Below are 17,646 nucleotides of genomic sequence, written 5' to 3' on the forward strand. Positions count from 1 at the left end.
TTCACCCTCTCGGGGTGGCCAGAAATGGGGAGAGCAGACAAGCCTGTCCTACAGCTCTCACCACAGCGTGCTGGGTAGTGTCTATCAGGCCTACCACACAGACATCCAGGTCAGAGCCTCCTGGCCCGCACAGAGGAGGGGGCTGTCTGGGCAGGGGACAGAGTGAGCCAGAAGCCAGAGGGGGCAGGGCTGGGGGAGGGATCCTGGACAGGCAGGAGAGGTTCTTCTGGCACAGGTAGAAGGAACCACTTGGGGGAGGAGGCAAGTGTTGTGGAGTGAGAAAGCCGTGAACACTGACTGTGGGGTCCAGGTATCCGGCAGGCTTACCTGCCCAGCATATGCCCAGGGGGGTGCCTGGGTAGGAGGTTGGATCCTTTGGGGAGAGGAGACAGCATTAAGTCCCAAGACCCCAGAGCTTCCTCCTCTAAGCTCCCCTGCCCAGCCCCCTCCTATCGGGTGTTTCCCAGCCTGGGAGGAGGCTGTAGGAATCACAGACCTGCCCGTGGCCCCTCACCACCCCCAGGCTGCCAGCGGGCAGGGGTGGGATCAGTGATGACGGAGGTCAGGCGAGAGGCTATTTCCAGCCTGTGAACACTGGCCAGCAGTGAAGTAAGAAGGGACTAGAGGCCGATAGAGCTTTCGAAGGGTAAAGCCTGTGGTGTGTAAACGCCCCAGTTGGGGTGGAGCCGGGGGCTCCCATAGGGGCAGAATGTCCACCTGCGCCTCCCTTCTTTGAAGATGAGGAAATGTTGCAAAGCCCAGTTTGGGAAGGTGCCCCAGCGTGTCTGTCACTTCATGCTTAACCCAGGCCAGTCGTCTCTTTCCAGAAGAGGCTTCCTTGGGCAAGGCGATGGGCCGGCCCACGAGGAAGACACAAGCAATGCGCATGGGGACCGAGTGCCCGGGCCTGAAGTCTCTGCTTCTCCACACTAGCCCGGTGGTTTCAGAACTGTTTTCTCGTCTGCGTACGAGGGATAGAGCCTTTGCAGTCCTCGTGTTAGGGGGGCCATGACAGGGCATATCTGTGCTGTGCACTTAGCAGCTCCCTAAACGAATAAAAGCCAAGACACACTTATGCCCTAACCCCCACCCCCAAGTCTCCTTTGCCCCGAGAAGTCTGAGACCATGCGCAACAGCCCGTGAGACCATCCAGCTGAGAGAAATAGACTGGACGTGGGGACAGCCTGCTGCTCCGGTGCCCAGCCCTGGCCCGGGCGGACCAGGAGCCCTGCCCCCCACCCCCAGAGCTGTCCCCAGACCCCACCCCGCCTTGCCTTCCACAGGTCTCCCTGATCAGCCTCGTGGCCAACACCCTGGGCTTTGCCGAGATGGGCCCCATCAAGTCGCTGCGGACCTTGCGCGCACTCCGACCCCTGCGAGCCCTGTCACGATTTGAGGGCATGAGGGTAAGGGGGGGAGGCCGCCTCTCTGGGGGCAGGGGGAGGAGGTTAATCCCAAGACTCAGCTTGCTGACCGAGCAGCCCGGACCGTGTCGCTGGGACCGTGGCCCCTGCCTTCGCGAGAGAAAGGTGTAGAATCTCCAGGAGGGGCGAGGCGGGGCCTGGAGGCACCAGGAGGACAGAGAACTGTGAGACCCCTCGCCAAGGCTGTGTCCTCCATGAGGACAGGAGAGCGTCAGGCAGCAGACAGGCAGGGGCCGGGGAGGGTCTTAACGGCAGCCCAGCTCTGCTGGCCTGGGGGCTCCTCTGCTCTGCTCTCCTGCGGGCCTCATCTCTGGGCATGCCCTGACTCTCCATGAGCCCGTCTGCACCCCCTGCCCCCTAGCAGCACAGGCCCCTTCCCTCTGTCTGCAGGGGGCAGAAGGGTTGTGATAGGATGGAGGGAGCAAGGAAGGAGCAAGCTGTGTTCTCACCATCAGGTATCAGTTTGCATTTACTTAGAAAACTCTTTTGCTCTATTTTCTAACTGCATTTTTCAAGTCGCCAAATTTTACCAAAGAATGTGCATATGTAAGACAAACTTAGAAGCTCACCAAGAAAAAACATTACTCATAATACATGACAAGCAAACAAACGTGTGTGTGTGTGTGTGTGTGTGTACAGTTATGACTTTCGTTGTATGTGTCTTTCACAAAGTGTGCCCAGTTCTATTGTGGCTTCACAGACACATCCGTGTGCCCCTCACGCACCCAGCAGGCACCATCACACAGCCCCCATTTGGTTGATGGTTTTGAGCTTTGCCCACACTCCCAATTCATGGAGACACAAATCACTTTTTCCCAGTAGGAAACCATCTGCAAGTTAATAACCCAGCCTAAGCTAAATGTTTCTTGGGGAGCAAGGGACAATTGATTCCAGAATGTGGGTGACAGGTTAGATACCAGCCATGCCTCTGCTGGGTCTCCCACCCTGATCCTGAGTTCAGCACCCCTGCTGGGGAACAGGGACCCCTCTTATTTTCATGTGCCAGCTACTGGGCCCTCTGGGTCACACTGTGCAGCACCTCAGCAGCTCCACCTCCAGTCTATGCAGCCTTCTGGCTCACAGTACTTTGTGGGGTGGAGGACCCCACATGCATTTTCCAGCTGCTGGGAGTTTAGATAAAGTGTGAGGTCGAGACTCTGTGGCATCAGAGAACCACCCCCACCATGTGCACTCCCAGCTCGCTCTCACCGGAGCACTGGGGAACTGCCAGGCACCGGTCCACATACTGCCCAATGCCCCTGGGTCTGGTCTGGGGGAGGGCAACCCCTCATTCCAGTAGCAGGAGCCCAACATAAACCAGAAACTTAACTCAGGGAATACACCCCCAGAGTCCTTTCCTAGGCATGTCTCTGGCATACCCAAGCAGCAGAGACCCCACAGAAAACTAAGCTTGACGATCAGAGATTCAGAGCAGGGCCAGGAGGGGAAGGAATGTGTTCTGGAATTTCCTTAGATCTTAGGAAGCCAAGAAAAAAGTGTGTGTGTGTCCTCTTGCTCCCCACCAGGGGAGTCATGGGGTGCCCTTCCTTGGGGACAAGAAGTGTTCCTCTCAGCCCACGACCTCAGGGTGCACTCCAGACCCCACCAGAACCTGTAGCCAAGGAGTTCGGTAGCTGGGGGGTGGTCCTCAAAAAGGGTATATGCTCTGGATGCCACAGGACCTGGGCCTCTTCTCTATCCATTTGAGGTGGTGGTCAATGCGCTGGTGGGCGCCATCCCGTCCATCATGAACGTCCTTCTGGTCTGCCTCATCTTCTGGCTGATCTTCAGCATCATGGGCGTGAACCTCTTCGCGGGGAAGTTTGGGAGGTGCATCAACCAGACTGAAGGAGACCTGCCCTTGAACTACACCTTTGTGAACAACAAGAGCGACTGTGAGTCCTTCAATGTGACTGGCGAGCTGTACTGGACCAAGGTGAAAGTCAACTTTGACAACGTGGGGGCCGGGTACCTGGCCCTCCTGCAGGTGGTAAGTCCCAGTGAGGAGGGGCTCCTTCCTCCCTTTGGCTCCCCCGTCTCGGGCACCTTCACCCTCAGTATGGGCAGTCGGTGGTCAAGGGGACATATTGGGTCTCTACAGTGAGGTGGCGCTGCCCAAAGGAGGGCAAAGATTCTCCAGGGACTTCCTGACCCCCCAGAAAAGTCCCTAGACTGTCCATCCTAGAGCAGATGCCATTCTCCAAGGTGCATGGTGTGGGAATACAGTCTGCCACACAGCCTACTCCCCAGCTCACCTCTTCACACTGTCTTCACACTGTCGCCTTAGCAGTATGATGGCATAGGCTAAAATACTAAAGGCCATCGACACCCAGGGTCTGAATTGTTGCCAAAATTATGACTCAGATCACCCCTCTGTCATAAAAGATATCTCTAATGTCACTTAAAGGAATTTATTTACTTCCACCTCTGATGCACAAGATGTGTGACTAAACACACACCCTGCTCAATCCTTCCAAGTTTTCATTGATGTGCAAGGACAGGGGCTTCCAAGATTACAATACTCACCATAAAATCACCTATGAACAGCCTTGACAACAGAAATGCAAACAGACCCTTCATGCGTAAAGCTACAGCTTGCTTTTCTTGCTATCCCAATCTTAAACCCATACTCCTCTAGACCCAAAGGCAGAAGAAAAGCTAGCATACTCTCACTTGAAAACTCACTGCTTATCCAGTCACCTTCCAACCACCTCTTATGCCCCAGCTTTCTCCAAAGACTCCCGCCCCCCCATACCTGGTGGAGAACAGGATTAGAACCAAACTGAGTCACTGTACCTTTAAATGTCAGAACTCAGAATGTAAGGCTCCCTTTGTAAATTGGGAGGAGCTTGCTGGTCCAGAGACAAACACACAGTTCTAGAAAGAATTCAGTCGCGGATCAACCTTGCGTGGTCTTCAGCAGTTACCAAATTATTTCCAGGTCTTTCTTTGTCATTGAGGGTCTTGTAGCACAGGGAGCTGAAGTAGCTTGCTTGCCTCCTCTGAGCAGCCTCAGTTTCCCTAATGTGCCCAGCCTGCCTTATAAGAACTCTCAGACATGAAAGTTTGTGTGATCAAGCTTTTACCCTAAAAGAAAGCTCAGGGCAGACTGGATTTTGTCTGGGACACAAGTGAGAGCCACTGGGCAGTGGTGTCAGTACCAAGCATGTCGCTTGGGCACTTTCTGAATCTGTCACAGCCCAGATCCAGGCAAATAATGAATCAGGCACCAAGGCCCTTCTCTTTCAGCCTCCCTCTCTGTGGTGTAGCTTACAAGACCTGACGATTATACTATTTGCAGATATTTTGCAAGCTTGTTGTTAAACATGGTCATTATTAAATATTAGATTTTAAGCTTAAGTTTAGCTCACTAATATTAAAAGAAAAGCAGTAAGTACTCAGAACTCACCACTGCCATTTATTAACATCAGTGCTTGAAGTTACTATATTTGTTCAGTACAACAAATGGAAATTCTATACTGCATCTCCCATGCATCTCTTCCCGACTGTGTTCAATAGCATGCATTGGCAATTTCAAATTGTCCGTGGTGAGAGTATTTACACAGAGAAATTGGCAAACACAACAATCAGGGCTTTGTTCTCTTCTGGAAAGCCTTTGTTAGCCTCTCACCAACACAATGGCTGAAGGACTGCCTTATGGGAAGGTTGGGATTCATCAGGGACTTCCTTTGAAAGGCTGTGGCAGAAACCACAAGGTGCCATAAGGGGCGTGACAAGGTGGACTAGGTCAGCACTCTGTTCACCCAAACGCTCAGCCCAGAGCCCACCTCTCTGTCCCTGGCGCCTGTGGTTGGATCTGTGTTCTTTAGATTCTGAAGTGACTGGATCTGAGAGGCAGGCCTCAGCAGTCTTGGCCAGCATCAAAAAAGCTTATTCCCTGCACCCCGGCATGACACCCTGGGGTGTCTGCTGGGCTCAACAGGAAGGCCTTTCCCTGAGAGCTCAGCCATTTGGACCGGCTGAAGGGGTAGGCGGGCAGCCTGCTTCCTCCAGAGGCTCTTTCCAGGCCACCTCGAGGTTGCCCAGAGTTGCCCCAAGTGGCTCAAGCAAGACGTTCAGTGGTGTTCTTACACATATCCTTTCCTTGCAGGCAACATTCAAAGGCTGGATGGATATCATGTACGCGGCTGTGGACTCCAGGGGGGTAGGTTGCCACACTGGTGTCGCTCACCAACGCAGGCACAGAGACTCCTGCGGCTTGGCCACCGAGAGTCTTTGTCCCATCTCAGATGTGTCCCAGGGGGCAAGCTGTCTTAGTCCACTGGGAGTTGAGCCTCTCTGGCTCCGGCCCTGGGGCGGGGTTGCATGCTCTCCCAGAGAGTCTCAAAACCAACATCTTCCAAATTATATTTGTTATCATGTCCTGATCTGCAGTCTATCCCAGGAGGGTGGGGTGGAAGCTCTGTAGCTTCCATATCTATATCTCTATATATTTCTATATCTCTATAGATACAAATCAAGTTTCTTCTTTATCCTGTGTGCCACCCAATCACTCTTCAGTTCTCTGAAGACTGAGTATTCCCAGAGGCCTCCAAAGTTGCAAAAGGCCCAGGGGCAGAGTGCAGCCCCAGCCCAGCCAAGCGCTCCCCTCCCTGCCACATCCTCTCTTCTCAACTCCGGCCCCACCTCCCCAGCCTGCTCGAAACTCACCTGCACACACAGTCACACACCCCTAAGCTGGTGACCCTCCTTTGAATGCAGTGACACCCCCAGCCTGCCCCTCCCTCCTGCTGTCTATCCGCCTGTCTGATTCCCCCTTAGTATGAAGAGCAGCCCCAGTGGGAGTACAACCTCTACATGTACATCTACTTCGTCGTTTTCATCATCTTCGGTTCTTTCTTTACCCTGAACCTTTTCATCGGCGTCATCATTGATAACTTCAACCAACAGAAGAAAAAGATAAGTAGAGCCCAGGCCCCCACCTGGGTGGGCAAGGCAGGCTGGGTGCCCTCAGACTGGGGGCCGTTCTGGCTCCTGGCCCCATTTTGCCTTCCCTGTTGGAAATGGTCCTCTTCTTGCTCCTGCTAGAATGGGGTGGGAGAGGGGGTGCATCGTGATGTAACAGACCTAGGTCTATAAGCGTGTACTAAGCGGCTTCAACAAGAGGCCCCATGCCCGCCTTAGTCTGCCTGAGAGATAAGGCCCCAGAGAGAAGCTGGGTGCAGGTTGGGACTGTTCTGGTCCATGATCAGGGCCAGTGGGCGGGGCTCCATCAGCAGGTCAGGATTGGGCGAAGGGCAAAACAAAGGGCAGAGAGACTGTCCAGGCTGCTGAGCTGGAAAGGAGAGGGAATGGCTTGTGGGCATTTGCAGGGTACAAAGCCAGAGAAATATCAAGATGAAGGGAGACAGAGATCCTGGAAGAGGTTAGTGAGGACTCTGATGCAGGATCAGCAGCATACTCATCTCCACGGGGAGAGGAAGTAAGGGGTTGGCTTATCTTTCTTGCCCTCATCAAGTAGGCGAGAAAGATCCCTGTTCTCTCTATGCTGGAGCCTCTAAGAACCCTAAAATGAGGTTGGGACTGTCTCTCTGCACTTAGGGGGCCAGGACATCTTCATGACGGAGGAGCAGAAGAAGTACTACAACGCCATGAAGAAGCTGGGCTCCAAGAAGCCCCAGAAGCCCATCCCACGTCCCCTGGTGAGACAGGCTCCTGATTTGTTGGGAGTAGAGAAGATCTCCTGGGGGATCTTAGGAAGCCACCACCACCATACAGTCAGCTATCAGGGCTTCCTCACAGTCTTTCACCTGGGGCCTCAGCTGGCCCAGGGAAGAAGGGACACCCTCAGGTGCATGACCACACATGAAGGTCTGGGGCTCGTGAACAGTGAGGAAGGCATGAGAAGGCGGTGGACACAGGACACTCACCTCCCACTCAACCCACCTGCCTCTGTGTGAGCCTCGTCTCCCCTGCAAGGGTACAGGCTTCCTCCACCCCCATTCATAGCCTCATCCTTGCAACCCCCCTCAGCAGTTGGGGCTGTAGCTGGTAGGTTAAGGTGGTGGGGGTACAGGGGGTGCTAGGTCCACGAATAGAATGATTTCTTTGACCCTGTCAAAACATTCTCCAAAAATTGTGTGTTTGTGTGTGTGTGTGTCAGAGCAGGGTTGGCGGAAGTACTCAAAGTAATTAGGTGACATAACCAAAATCCTAGTAAGTGGTAGTCCCAGGTTTTAATCTAAGTCATCATTTCCTTCTGACTTGTTCCCATTCACCATGCTCTATTCTAGGTTAGTTGTGTGTGTTTGCACTTATTTATAAATCTTATCTCTTCTCCAAAATTACGTGGGCTGGTTTACAATTAAAGACACATACATATAGTTAGTAGAATAAATAAAATCAATTCCGTAAAAATAGTGGAGAAAATCTGCTAATCTGAGAGCTGATAAAATTACTAAGCTTGACCTTGGGCCGTCAGACAGTGAGAACAAAAGGTGCTAAGGTAGCTCAGGGGAGGATAAACCCCTTCCTGAAGATCCATCAAGAAGGCCTCAGGAGGGCCTCCCCGGTGGCGCAGTGGTTGAGCGCTGGGTTGCGAAGCTGCCCGCGGCCTCTGCGGCGCCGGTTCCAACCCCGGCTGCTCCCCGGCCGCCGGCGAGGGTCCCACATGGTGCGCAGACCTCTCCTGCCGCCCGCTGCTCCCCTCAGCAGTGTCCTTCGGTCCTTCTGCCTGCTCTGCTCCCCGCTCTGGCTCTGGTGAATTCTCTCGCCCTCCCATGCTTCTGACTGTACCCAGTGCATGTATAAACAAAACAAACAAACAAACCAGCAAAACAAATAAATAAAGCATGCCTCTATTAAAAAAAAAAAAAAAAAAGGCCTCAGGAAAGCGGGAGCCTGGGCTAGACCCTACAGCACAGGGAACTTCTCAGCAGGAGGGCCAGGGTATTGCATTCTCTGTGACTTCCTCCTCTCACAATTGTCTACAAGGTGGAGTAGGAAGATGAGGTGGCCTCAGCCTCTCGGCAGCTCCAGGGACCTTGCTTGCCTGTCTGAAACGCCTGCTGAGTCCATTCTTTGCCCCTCCTTTCAGAACAAGTACCAGGGCTTCATATTCGACATTGTGACCAAGCAAGCCTTCGATGTCACCATCATGTTTCTCATCTGCTTGAACATGGTGACCATGATGGTGGAGACGGACGACCAGAGCCCTGAGAAAGTCAACATCTTGGCCAAGATCAACCTGCTCTTCGTCGCCATCTTCACAGGCGAGTGCATCGTCAAGATGGCTGCCCTGCGCCACTACTACTTTACCAACAGCTGGAACATCTTCGACTTCGTGGTCGTCATCCTCTCCATTGTGGGTAGGTGTGCATGTTGGGTGGACGGAGATCCCCTTCCCAGGCCAGACAGTCTTGGGTCAGTACTTAACTGCACTAGGCCCCTTCATCCATTCTCTCTGCATTCCTCACCTTTCCCTTTGCGCGTGAGCGCTCTCTCTCTCTCTCTCTCTCTCTCTCTCTCACACACACACACACACACACACACACACACACACACACACATCCCTCCAGAGAGACCCTATCTGGGAAGACCCACTCAGACCAAAAGGGCCAACCCTGCAGAAAACAGCACCCCTTTCTGGCAGCACCCTCCAGGGGTCCCTGAAACATGCTCTCTGACCACTTGGAGAGCTTCAGGGGTAAATCTGGGAAGAGGAGGGTTTTCTTGCCCTCCCTAGTGGAGGCCTACTCCCTGAGGCACAGGAGGAATAGGCTCACTCAGGACGAGGTGAATGGCCAGGGATGAGAGAGAGACAGGTGGCCCTCAGCATCAAAGTTATCCTTGAAATGGAAAATTCTGGAGTCTAGTCATCAAGGTGTGTGGCATACTCCTTCAGAATATCACCCAACACATGAAGTCAGCCTCACAAAGACAGCCCTGAGGCAGGGAGGTCATATAACTAGCAACAGTCAGGATTCCCACTTAGTCTCCTTGGGCTGCTATAATGAAATACCAAACTGGGTATTTGGGATAACTATAAAGAACACAAATTTATTTCTCACAGTTCTGGGTGCTAGTAGTCCAAGATTAAGTCACCAGCCTGGCTGTATATTCTGATAACTATCCTCTTCTTGGTCCATAGCCAGCATCTCTGGCTGTGTCCTCATACAGTAGCGCGACTGACTAAGGGTCTTTCTAGAGCTGCTTTTACAAGGGACTGATACCATTCCCAAGGGTTCCAGCCTCATGACGTAGGCATCTCCCAAATGTCCCACCTCCTAATACCACCATCCTTGGGAGGACCCCAACACTCAGACCTTAGCATGCACCCATGTCCATTTGATCTCCAAGCCCAAAGTCTTTTTTGGTAACAGTTTTATTAAGATATAATTCACATGCCATAAAATCCACCCTTTGAAGTGTACAATTTAGTCATTTTTAGTGTATTTACAGAGCTGTGCAAACCTCACCACTATCTAATATTAGAATATTCTCCTCACCCCCAAAAGAAACAGCCCCTGGCAACCACTAATCTAAGATTTTGAGGGACTGCCAAACTGTCTTCCAAAGTGGCTGTACCATTTTACATTTCCATCATCAGTGCAGAGAGTTCCAATTACCTCACATCCTCACTAACACTTGTTATTTCTCTGTAATTTTTTTTTTTATTATAGCCACTGTAGTGGGGAGGAAGTGATATCTCACTGAGGTTTTGGTTTGCATTTCCCTGATGACTAAGATGTTGAAACATCTTTTCAAGTGCTTATCGGTCATTTTCCTTAGTATACATATAAAAAAAAAAGACTTAGAGAAATAGCTAGTCAAATCTTAGGCTTGTTTTTTGATTGGCTTACTGATGTTTTTATTATTGAATAGTAAGAGTTCTTTATATATTCTGGATACCAGTCCCTTAGCAGATACATGACTTGCAAATATTTTCACCCATTCTGTGAATTTTCTTTTCACTTTCTCAGTTGCTGTCTCTTGAAACAAAAGGGCTTTAATTTCAAAGATAAATTTATAGCAATATTTTATTCTTCTCCCACTTGTGCTCAGAGCTCAAACTCTTGTCCCTGCCCCCCACGGGACTCTGCCTGGGGGTGACTGACTTTCATCTCTCCACATGTACATCTCCAGCCTCCTTGGGCAAATTCAGAGGGAAACTTGGAGACTAAGCCCAGGTTGCTGTGGCTGCAGAATGGCAGTGGGGAGGAGCTGGAAATGGGGTCAGGAAATGCTCTGGGGGGTCCCAAGGAGAGCGAGGGCAAGAGCGTGCCTAGTGAGAATGGGGAGAGCATTAGAGGATTCAGGGTGCCTGCAACAGGAGTGTAGCTGCTGAGGGACTGTCCCAGAGGCTTCAGGAGGTGCAGCCTATACCTTGGGAACCCCCATTAGTCCTGGTGCTTGGTGGCACCAAGGAGGCATGGTTAACAGGGCAACTTGGAGCCACAGTGTCTGAGTCAAATCCCAGCTTCTCACTGACCAGGTGGCATCCTGGGTCTGTTCCAGAAAAGGAGGTCAATGGCATCAACTTACCTCCTAGAATGACTGGAAGGACCCAGTTGCCTATTGGCAGTAAGCACTGGATGCATGTCAGTCAGTGCCACCATTATTATCTGAGGAGTCTAGAAAGCTCCCTTAGGCCAATATGAGGCAAATCTGTTTCATTCTTTATATCCCTGCTACTTAAAATTTCAAACCCAGGTAGTCAGTAGAGTCCAAGGTGGGGAAGCCCCAGATGCAGGAAGGGTTGGGAGAATGATAGGAACAATCTCAGAGGGGCTGTGGAGTGGCAGACAGCACGGTGTGCGGGAGCATGCCCACCCCAGGCCAGGGCTTTTCACACGCCAGTGTACGTGTGAGCCATCTGAGCTTGTTAAAACACAGTGGTCTGGGGTGGAGTTAAGTTTCTGTGTTTCTGATATGACTTCTAATCCTCGGACCACACTGACTCACAAGAAGCTAAAAGGCCTAACTAAGTTCTGGTCCAAGCTGGGCCACTGAGTCGTTGAGCAAGTCCCCTCAGGCCAGAGAACCCATGATCTAGAAGTTACCCAGGACGCCTCTATCGTGTGGGTGTTCTTAGAAGATAAAGGAACAGAGGAACTCAGGAGGCACTTTGCAAAGGATGTGAGTACCAGGGGCCCTCGTTTTCTGGATTACAGATGCAGAAATGGAGACTTAGGCAGGAGGGAACAGGGTCCTTGCACGGCCTGGTTGATCCTTGCACGGCCTGGTTGATCCAATCCTCTTGGAAGGTCACCTTTCCTTGGCTCCCTGCTGCACAAACTCCCCCAACAGAGAGGCTGAGCTGGTGGGAGGTCGGTCGTACCGTCATAGCCACAGTCTCCATTGTGTCCCGCAGGCACCGTGCTCTCAGACATCATCCAGAAGTACTTCTTCTCCCCAACGCTCTTCAGAGTCATCCGCCTGGCCCGCATCGGCCGCATCCTCAGACTGATCCGAGGGGCCAAGGGGATCCGCACACTGCTCTTCGCCCTCATGATGTCCCTGCCGGCCCTCTTTAACATCGGGCTGCTGCTCTTCCTCGTCATGTTCATCTACTCCATCTTCGGCATGGCCAACTTCGCTTATGTCAAGTGGGAGGCTGGCATTGATGACATGTTCAACTTCCAGACCTTCGCCAACAGCATGCTGTGTCTCTTCCAGATCACCACGTCAGCAGGCTGGGATGGCCTCCTCAGCCCCATCCTCAACACGGGGCCCCCCTACTGTGACCCCAATCTGCCCAACAGCAATGGCTCCCGGGGCAACTGTGGGAGCCCAGCTGTGGGCATCCTCTTCTTCACTACCTACATCATCATCTCCTTCCTCATCGTGGTCAACATGTATATCGCCATCATCCTGGAGAACTTCAGTGTGGCCACAGAGGAGAGCACTGAGCCCCTCAGCGAGGATGACTTCGACATGTTCTATGAGATCTGGGAGAAGTTCGACCCAGAGGCGACCCAGTTCATTGAATATTCAGCCCTGTCTGACTTCGCTGATGCCCTGTCTGAGCCGCTCCGCATCGCCAAACCCAACCAGATAAGCCTCATCAATATGGACCTGCCCATGGTGAGCGGGGACCGTATTCACTGCATGGACATCCTCTTTGCCTTCACCAAGAGGGTCCTGGGTGAGTCTGGGGAGATGGACGCCCTGAAGATTCAAATGGAGGAGAAGTTCATGGCAGCCAACCCATCCAAGATCTCCTACGAGCCCATCACCACCACACTGCGGCGCAAGCACGAAGAAGTGTCAGCCACCATCATCCAGCGGGCCTTCCGGAGGCACCTGCTGCAGCGCTCCGTGAAGCACGCCTCCTTCCTCTACCGCCAGCAGACAGGCAGCAGCGGCCTGTCCGAAGAGGACGCCCCGGAACAAGAGGGCCTCATCGCCTACATGATGAATGAGAACTTCTCCCGGCGCGTGGGCCCACCCTCCAGCTCCTCCATCTCCTCCACATCCTTCCCACCCTCCTATGACAGCGTCACCAGGGCCACCAGCGATAACCTGCAGGTGCGGGTGTCTGACTACAGCCGCAGCGAAGATCTTGCCGACTTCCCCACATCCCCAGACCGGGACCGGGAGTCTATCGTGTGAGGCCCGTCCCAGCTGGCCAGGACACACAGAAAGGCAGCCTGTTGCATTGTGGTAAAGCTGAATGCAGCCACAAACCAGCATCCCCTGGGATCTTCCTCGCTTTGGGCTTCGGGGGTGAGAGATGGGTCTCAGCCCTCTGGAACAAAGCAGAGTTCTGTGGCCCAAGTCGACACCCGGAAGCAGCCGGCCCTTGGGAGAGACCTGTTCCTAGAGACCCCCCCACCCACTCCAGGGGCTCTGAAAAGCAACTCTAGCCCAGCTGCTGAGGCAAAATAGAAAACAGACTGTATGTTATGAATGGGCTTTCTTAAATTTATTATATTTGATATTTTTTTACTTGAGCAAAGAACTAATGTTTTTTCCATGGACGCAGGCAGCAGTTCACGCTGCCTCCTCTTAACTCTGAACAAGTCTGTGGAGCTGCTGGAACTCTGTTCTCAAAGCAAAAGTGAAATCCTGCGGCTCCCCCAGGCCCTCAGGGCTGGAAGGCATAAAGGGGCCCCCTGCCACTTGGGCTAAGCCCCTTTCCTCTCACACACGTGTGCACACACTCTTCACACCCACAGAGGCCAGGCACTGACCGCGTGTGCCCAGGCTCCCCTCCGGTGAGTGTCTGTCAGGCAGCCATCTCTGCCCCAGCCCCCACAGCAAGGGTTCTTAAGCAGGGGCTCGCTGTGGCCTTCCGTTTTCCCCAAGGTCCTGTTTCTCCCCCATTTTTTTTAATGCAGATCAAACTGGGGTCAGTTCTACAAAAATAAAAAGCTTCCAGAAGAGAGGGACCTGTAATCCGGGGCTGGTCCTAGGCACAGGTGTTGCCGTTTCTTCCCGGGAGAGCTTGACCTTCTGTAAGAGTATTAATGTTAAAGCTGGGTGGGCACGAGGGAGCCAACCCCTCTCACAGCCTGGCACCCAGCTGTCCTTGCTCCAGGAACCTGGCATGCCCTGCCCCACAGGCTGGGAAGAGAAAGTTGAGGCCTGTGGAGCTGGGAGAAACAGCTCAACAGCGCCCAGCTGCAGTGGCTCCTCGGCCCTTCTAAAGATGGGAGCCTGCTGTCATCTCCAGGGCCCTCTTTCTGAACATTTCTGCCTCTGACTATGTGGCAGGGTGGGCAGGGGGTGCCCAGAGAGCCGCAGCTCCTCTCCAGGTGCAGCAGCACGGGAGTGGGAGCACAGCGTGGGCCTTGGATGGTCAGACCCCAGCCTCGGCCTCAGTCTTGGCCACCATGCGGGAAATGAACTTCGGGAGAAGAGGGCAGTGGGGGCTCCGGCTCAGCCCAGGTTCCTGGTGGCCCCCCCACATGGGACCTCCCGGGTAGGGCCCAGGCTGTAAACGGGTCTTGTGAGGGGGCCTTTTCAGGGAAAAATACTTTTTTCTAGTTCAGTTACCCCAGGGCCTCTTCAGCTGCTGACAATCCTTTCTCGCATATGCAAATCTTTTAACACAGAGAACTGTCACCCGAGAGGGACAGTGTTGGCTGGCGGAGCGTGAGCAGGCAGGGGCTCAGCTGCCCCACTCCAGCTCTCCGCCAGGCGTCCACATCGCAGGCCACCTCTCGGGCCTCCCGGGAAGCCGGAAACTGGCTGCTCCTCACCTACCTCGCCGAGCTGTCGGAGGGCTGGATGTTCCTGAGCTTGCTGCAGTGCTGAGGGGCATTGCTGGCGAGTAAAGTATTACGTTTCTTCTCGTCACCCCGAGTTCCCTGGGTGGCAACCCCAGCCTCCAACCTTACCCCACCCCCAGTGATTTCTCTTCTCCTGTGGTCCCTTTGAGTCCTGTGTGGGACGACGTGCTTTAAACTGTCCCAGTGACACTTGGAGTGGAAATCTTATTTTTGTAGATCTCTGTGCTTTGCTTTCAAGGCTTGGCGAGGTGATGCCCCTCCCTGGCACTCAGCACCCGCCGTGTGGGCAAGAATGCGGTCAGGGAGGCGGGCCGGGCTACCAGCCCAGCTGGCCGGAAGGAGACTGTGGTTTCGTGTTGGACAGCCCAGGAGCCTTGAGACAGGTGCCCGCTGACAGATTCAGCTGCAGACGGTGTGGCTGAGGGCAGCGAAAGCTGGACCCAATGCCTTAGCTTTTAGCGTGGCTCTTCCCCACCCCTCACCCCCGCCCCCAGAACTGCACAATGACCAGCAGGAGGGAAGAAGAGGGTAGGAAAAAGGAGGGAGGGACAAGCATCAAGTGCCAGGTGTTGTCTGAACTAATTGAGCACTTCTCACCAAACTTCATGTATAAATAAGATGCATATTTTTAAAACAAACCAATAAATGGCTTACATGACTTGGTCCGGGCTCTGTTGTTGATCTGACAAGGGCAGTGACAGAGGCCCAGGAGGCCCTTGTGCTGTGCAAACTAGAAGGGTGGGAGGGAGAGAAGACCTGAGTTGTCTTCCCAGGAAAATGACGGGCCACTACTGGAAAAGTGGGGTGTGGGCAGAGCAGACTGCCCCCACAGGAGAATGCCCAGGTCCAACCTTCCAAGGACTCCCAAGCTGGGGCACTGGTGGGAGAGGACCATAATTTGGGGCTCACAGATGGGAAGGATTCGGAAAGGTTGGGGCAAGGAGAGGCAGCTGCCGCGGAGCACAGGCAGATGGTCACACCTTCGTGTCAGGCTTGGATCTGACACCTGACACGGACTTCCTCACCCTCACCCCTCAGCCCACTGCACCGCACTGCTGCCCTACCTCCCACCCCCAACTCAGCGCTCTGCCAGGCAGCAGGGGCCTCCTAGCGGCTGGATCTGGTGGAGCCCTCTCTGTCCTCGTCTTGCATGGTCCCTTCATGGCATTTAACTGTCCCTTCTGGAAGTCCTCTCGGCCCCTGCAGGGCCTCCTCCACTCTCTTGGATTGCATCAGTTCAGCCTCTCTTAGGGGTGTGCCCTCCAATGTTGGATTAAATATTCAAGTTCTTTAGACCTTGGGCCTTTTCACAGCTAGAGATAAGGGAAAACACCCTCAAGCCCTGCCCAGCTTTAAGGAAGAATCTCTTAAGTCTTCATCTGCTACCCAGGGCTCCCCACAGATCCCAGGCCAGGCATATCCGGCTGCCTACTTGGGGTGTCTCCAAGTTTCCACATCCAACCCCGCCAACACCAAACTCACCTCTCTCACCCCCCCAGCCAGCCCGTCAGCGGAGGCACCCCAACAGAAGCCATCGTCCCTCACCCGCTCACCCAGTCCACACCCTGTGGGTGCTACCTTCTCGGCAGCTCTCAAGCCCTCTATTTGGTGCCTCCCACTGCCACTCCCTGGGTTTGTCCAGCATCCTGCCTGGGGAGACACCAGGGTGGCTCCTCGCTGGCTTCCCCTCCCCCAACCTCACACATTCCAAACTCCTCCTCTGGGCAACCAGAGTGATAGTAACATCCAAGACTGTTGCCTCCTTGTAAAGCTTTGCAGTGGCTTCCTGGATCCTCAGGATCAAAGCAAACCATTCCCAGGACCTCCCGCTCTGCCAGCCTCTGTAGCCGCTTCTCTACACAACCCATTAAAGACCCCAGGCTCTGCCTCCTCTCAGCCTTGCCAACTGCTCTTCCTTCCACCCAAAATACTACTTTCCTTTCCACTCAGCCTTCAGGCCTCATCTTATTGTCGCCTCCTCCAGGAGCCTCCCTGACCACCCACCCCTTTCCCCACCACCTCCCCAACTCTTGGTACTTCCTTGTCAAAGCACTCAACCCACAGTGCGGAAATAACACCATCCTGACGTCATCAAACCCAGCTTTTGCTCTTGTCTCTCCTGGCCCCTTTCAACTCTGTTCAGTGGAAGGAATCTTCCCTGGCCCTGGATGAAAACCAGGCCAAAACTATGGCTTTTTGGTCAATCTTGGGTGAAAGAAGAGTATCCTTTCTGTTGTAAATACAGGTAGGCTTCTCCAGAGAGTGTCCAACCCCATGAATCTGTACATGAGAGACACATGATTTGGTGTCCCAAACCCTTGGTGTTGGTCCTTTGGTCAAAACCAGGCAAGACGCAGTTCATTCTACCCTGAGCCAGGGCGTTAATCATCTTTCCCCAGCCAGGTCAGGGCTTTCCAAAGGCAGGCCATGCCCAAGGCAGAGGGCCACCGGCAGCTTTTTAAAAAATATCAGGACCTACAATAGCAGTGTCCCCTGTGTGGAAGGACGAGTAAAAGCGCTGTTTCAGATACTCAGAAAACATGGGTGAGTGACTGTGTGCCCCCAGGCAGTGGTGGAAAATATATTTTCCTGGAAACCCCAGTGAAGAGTTTGAAAGCTCTGTGAGGCCAGGGCCCCTGTCTGACTGAGTCCGCACAGCAGCTCTGTACCAGCACGTGACTAACTCGGTAATTATCTGTGCAATGTGTGTGGGGAGAAGGGGAGACTCTGACCCCCACCATGAGGCCATGGAGGGGTCAGGCCTCTCTCACAAGCTCGGGGACACCTCCATGACCTGGGCCAGCACAGTGGATTCCCCATCATTCTTGAGGCCAAAGCTTGGAGTTTGGGGTACTTGGACCTCTCTGAGGGGCCTGGGGTGGGCCTTTGTCTGGCCTGGCCTGCAGCAGCCTCCTCTAAGGGAATCCTGTGCCCACTGCAATGTGCAGCTGTCGCCGGGTACAAAGTGGGGGTGCAGGCAGTGGGCGGCTCAGTGAGGGACGGATGCCGCTTCTGTGTCAGGGGGA

The 17,646-nt window shown here is 53.6% G+C and overlaps 1 protein-coding gene across 7 annotated transcripts in view; it reads left to right on the forward strand.

The window, feature by feature from the left end:
- The window catches only part of SCN5A (sodium voltage-gated channel alpha subunit 5), a gene marked incomplete at both ends in the record, with an annotated part of 71,214 nt that extends 58,216 nt beyond the window's left edge, over positions 1-12,998 (forward strand). For 4 of the 7 annotated variants that reach the window (XM_084246553.1, XM_084246558.1, XM_084246552.1 and 1 more), the window contains 7 exons: positions 1,284-1,406; positions 3,133-3,414; positions 5,536-5,589; positions 6,207-6,348; positions 6,987-7,087; positions 8,482-8,752; positions 11,758-12,998. In XM_084246553.1, coding sequence (XP_084102679.1) covers positions 1,284-1,406; positions 3,133-3,414; positions 5,536-5,589; positions 6,207-6,348; positions 6,987-7,087; positions 8,482-8,752; positions 11,758-12,998 — 2,214 coding nt within the window. The remainder of the gene's footprint in view (positions 1-1,283; positions 1,407-3,132; positions 3,415-5,535; positions 5,590-6,206; positions 6,349-6,986; positions 7,088-8,481; positions 8,753-11,757) is intronic. The other 3 variants (XM_084246555.1, XM_084246556.1, XM_084246557.1) reach the window with 2 other exon arrangements.
- Positions 12,999-17,646: the final 4,648 nt, after the last annotated feature.

Source organism: Talpa europaea (assembly GCF_964194135.1).
Source record: "Talpa europaea genome assembly, chromosome: 11".
Lineage (NCBI taxonomy): Eukaryota > Metazoa > Chordata > Mammalia > Eulipotyphla > Talpidae > Talpa > Talpa europaea.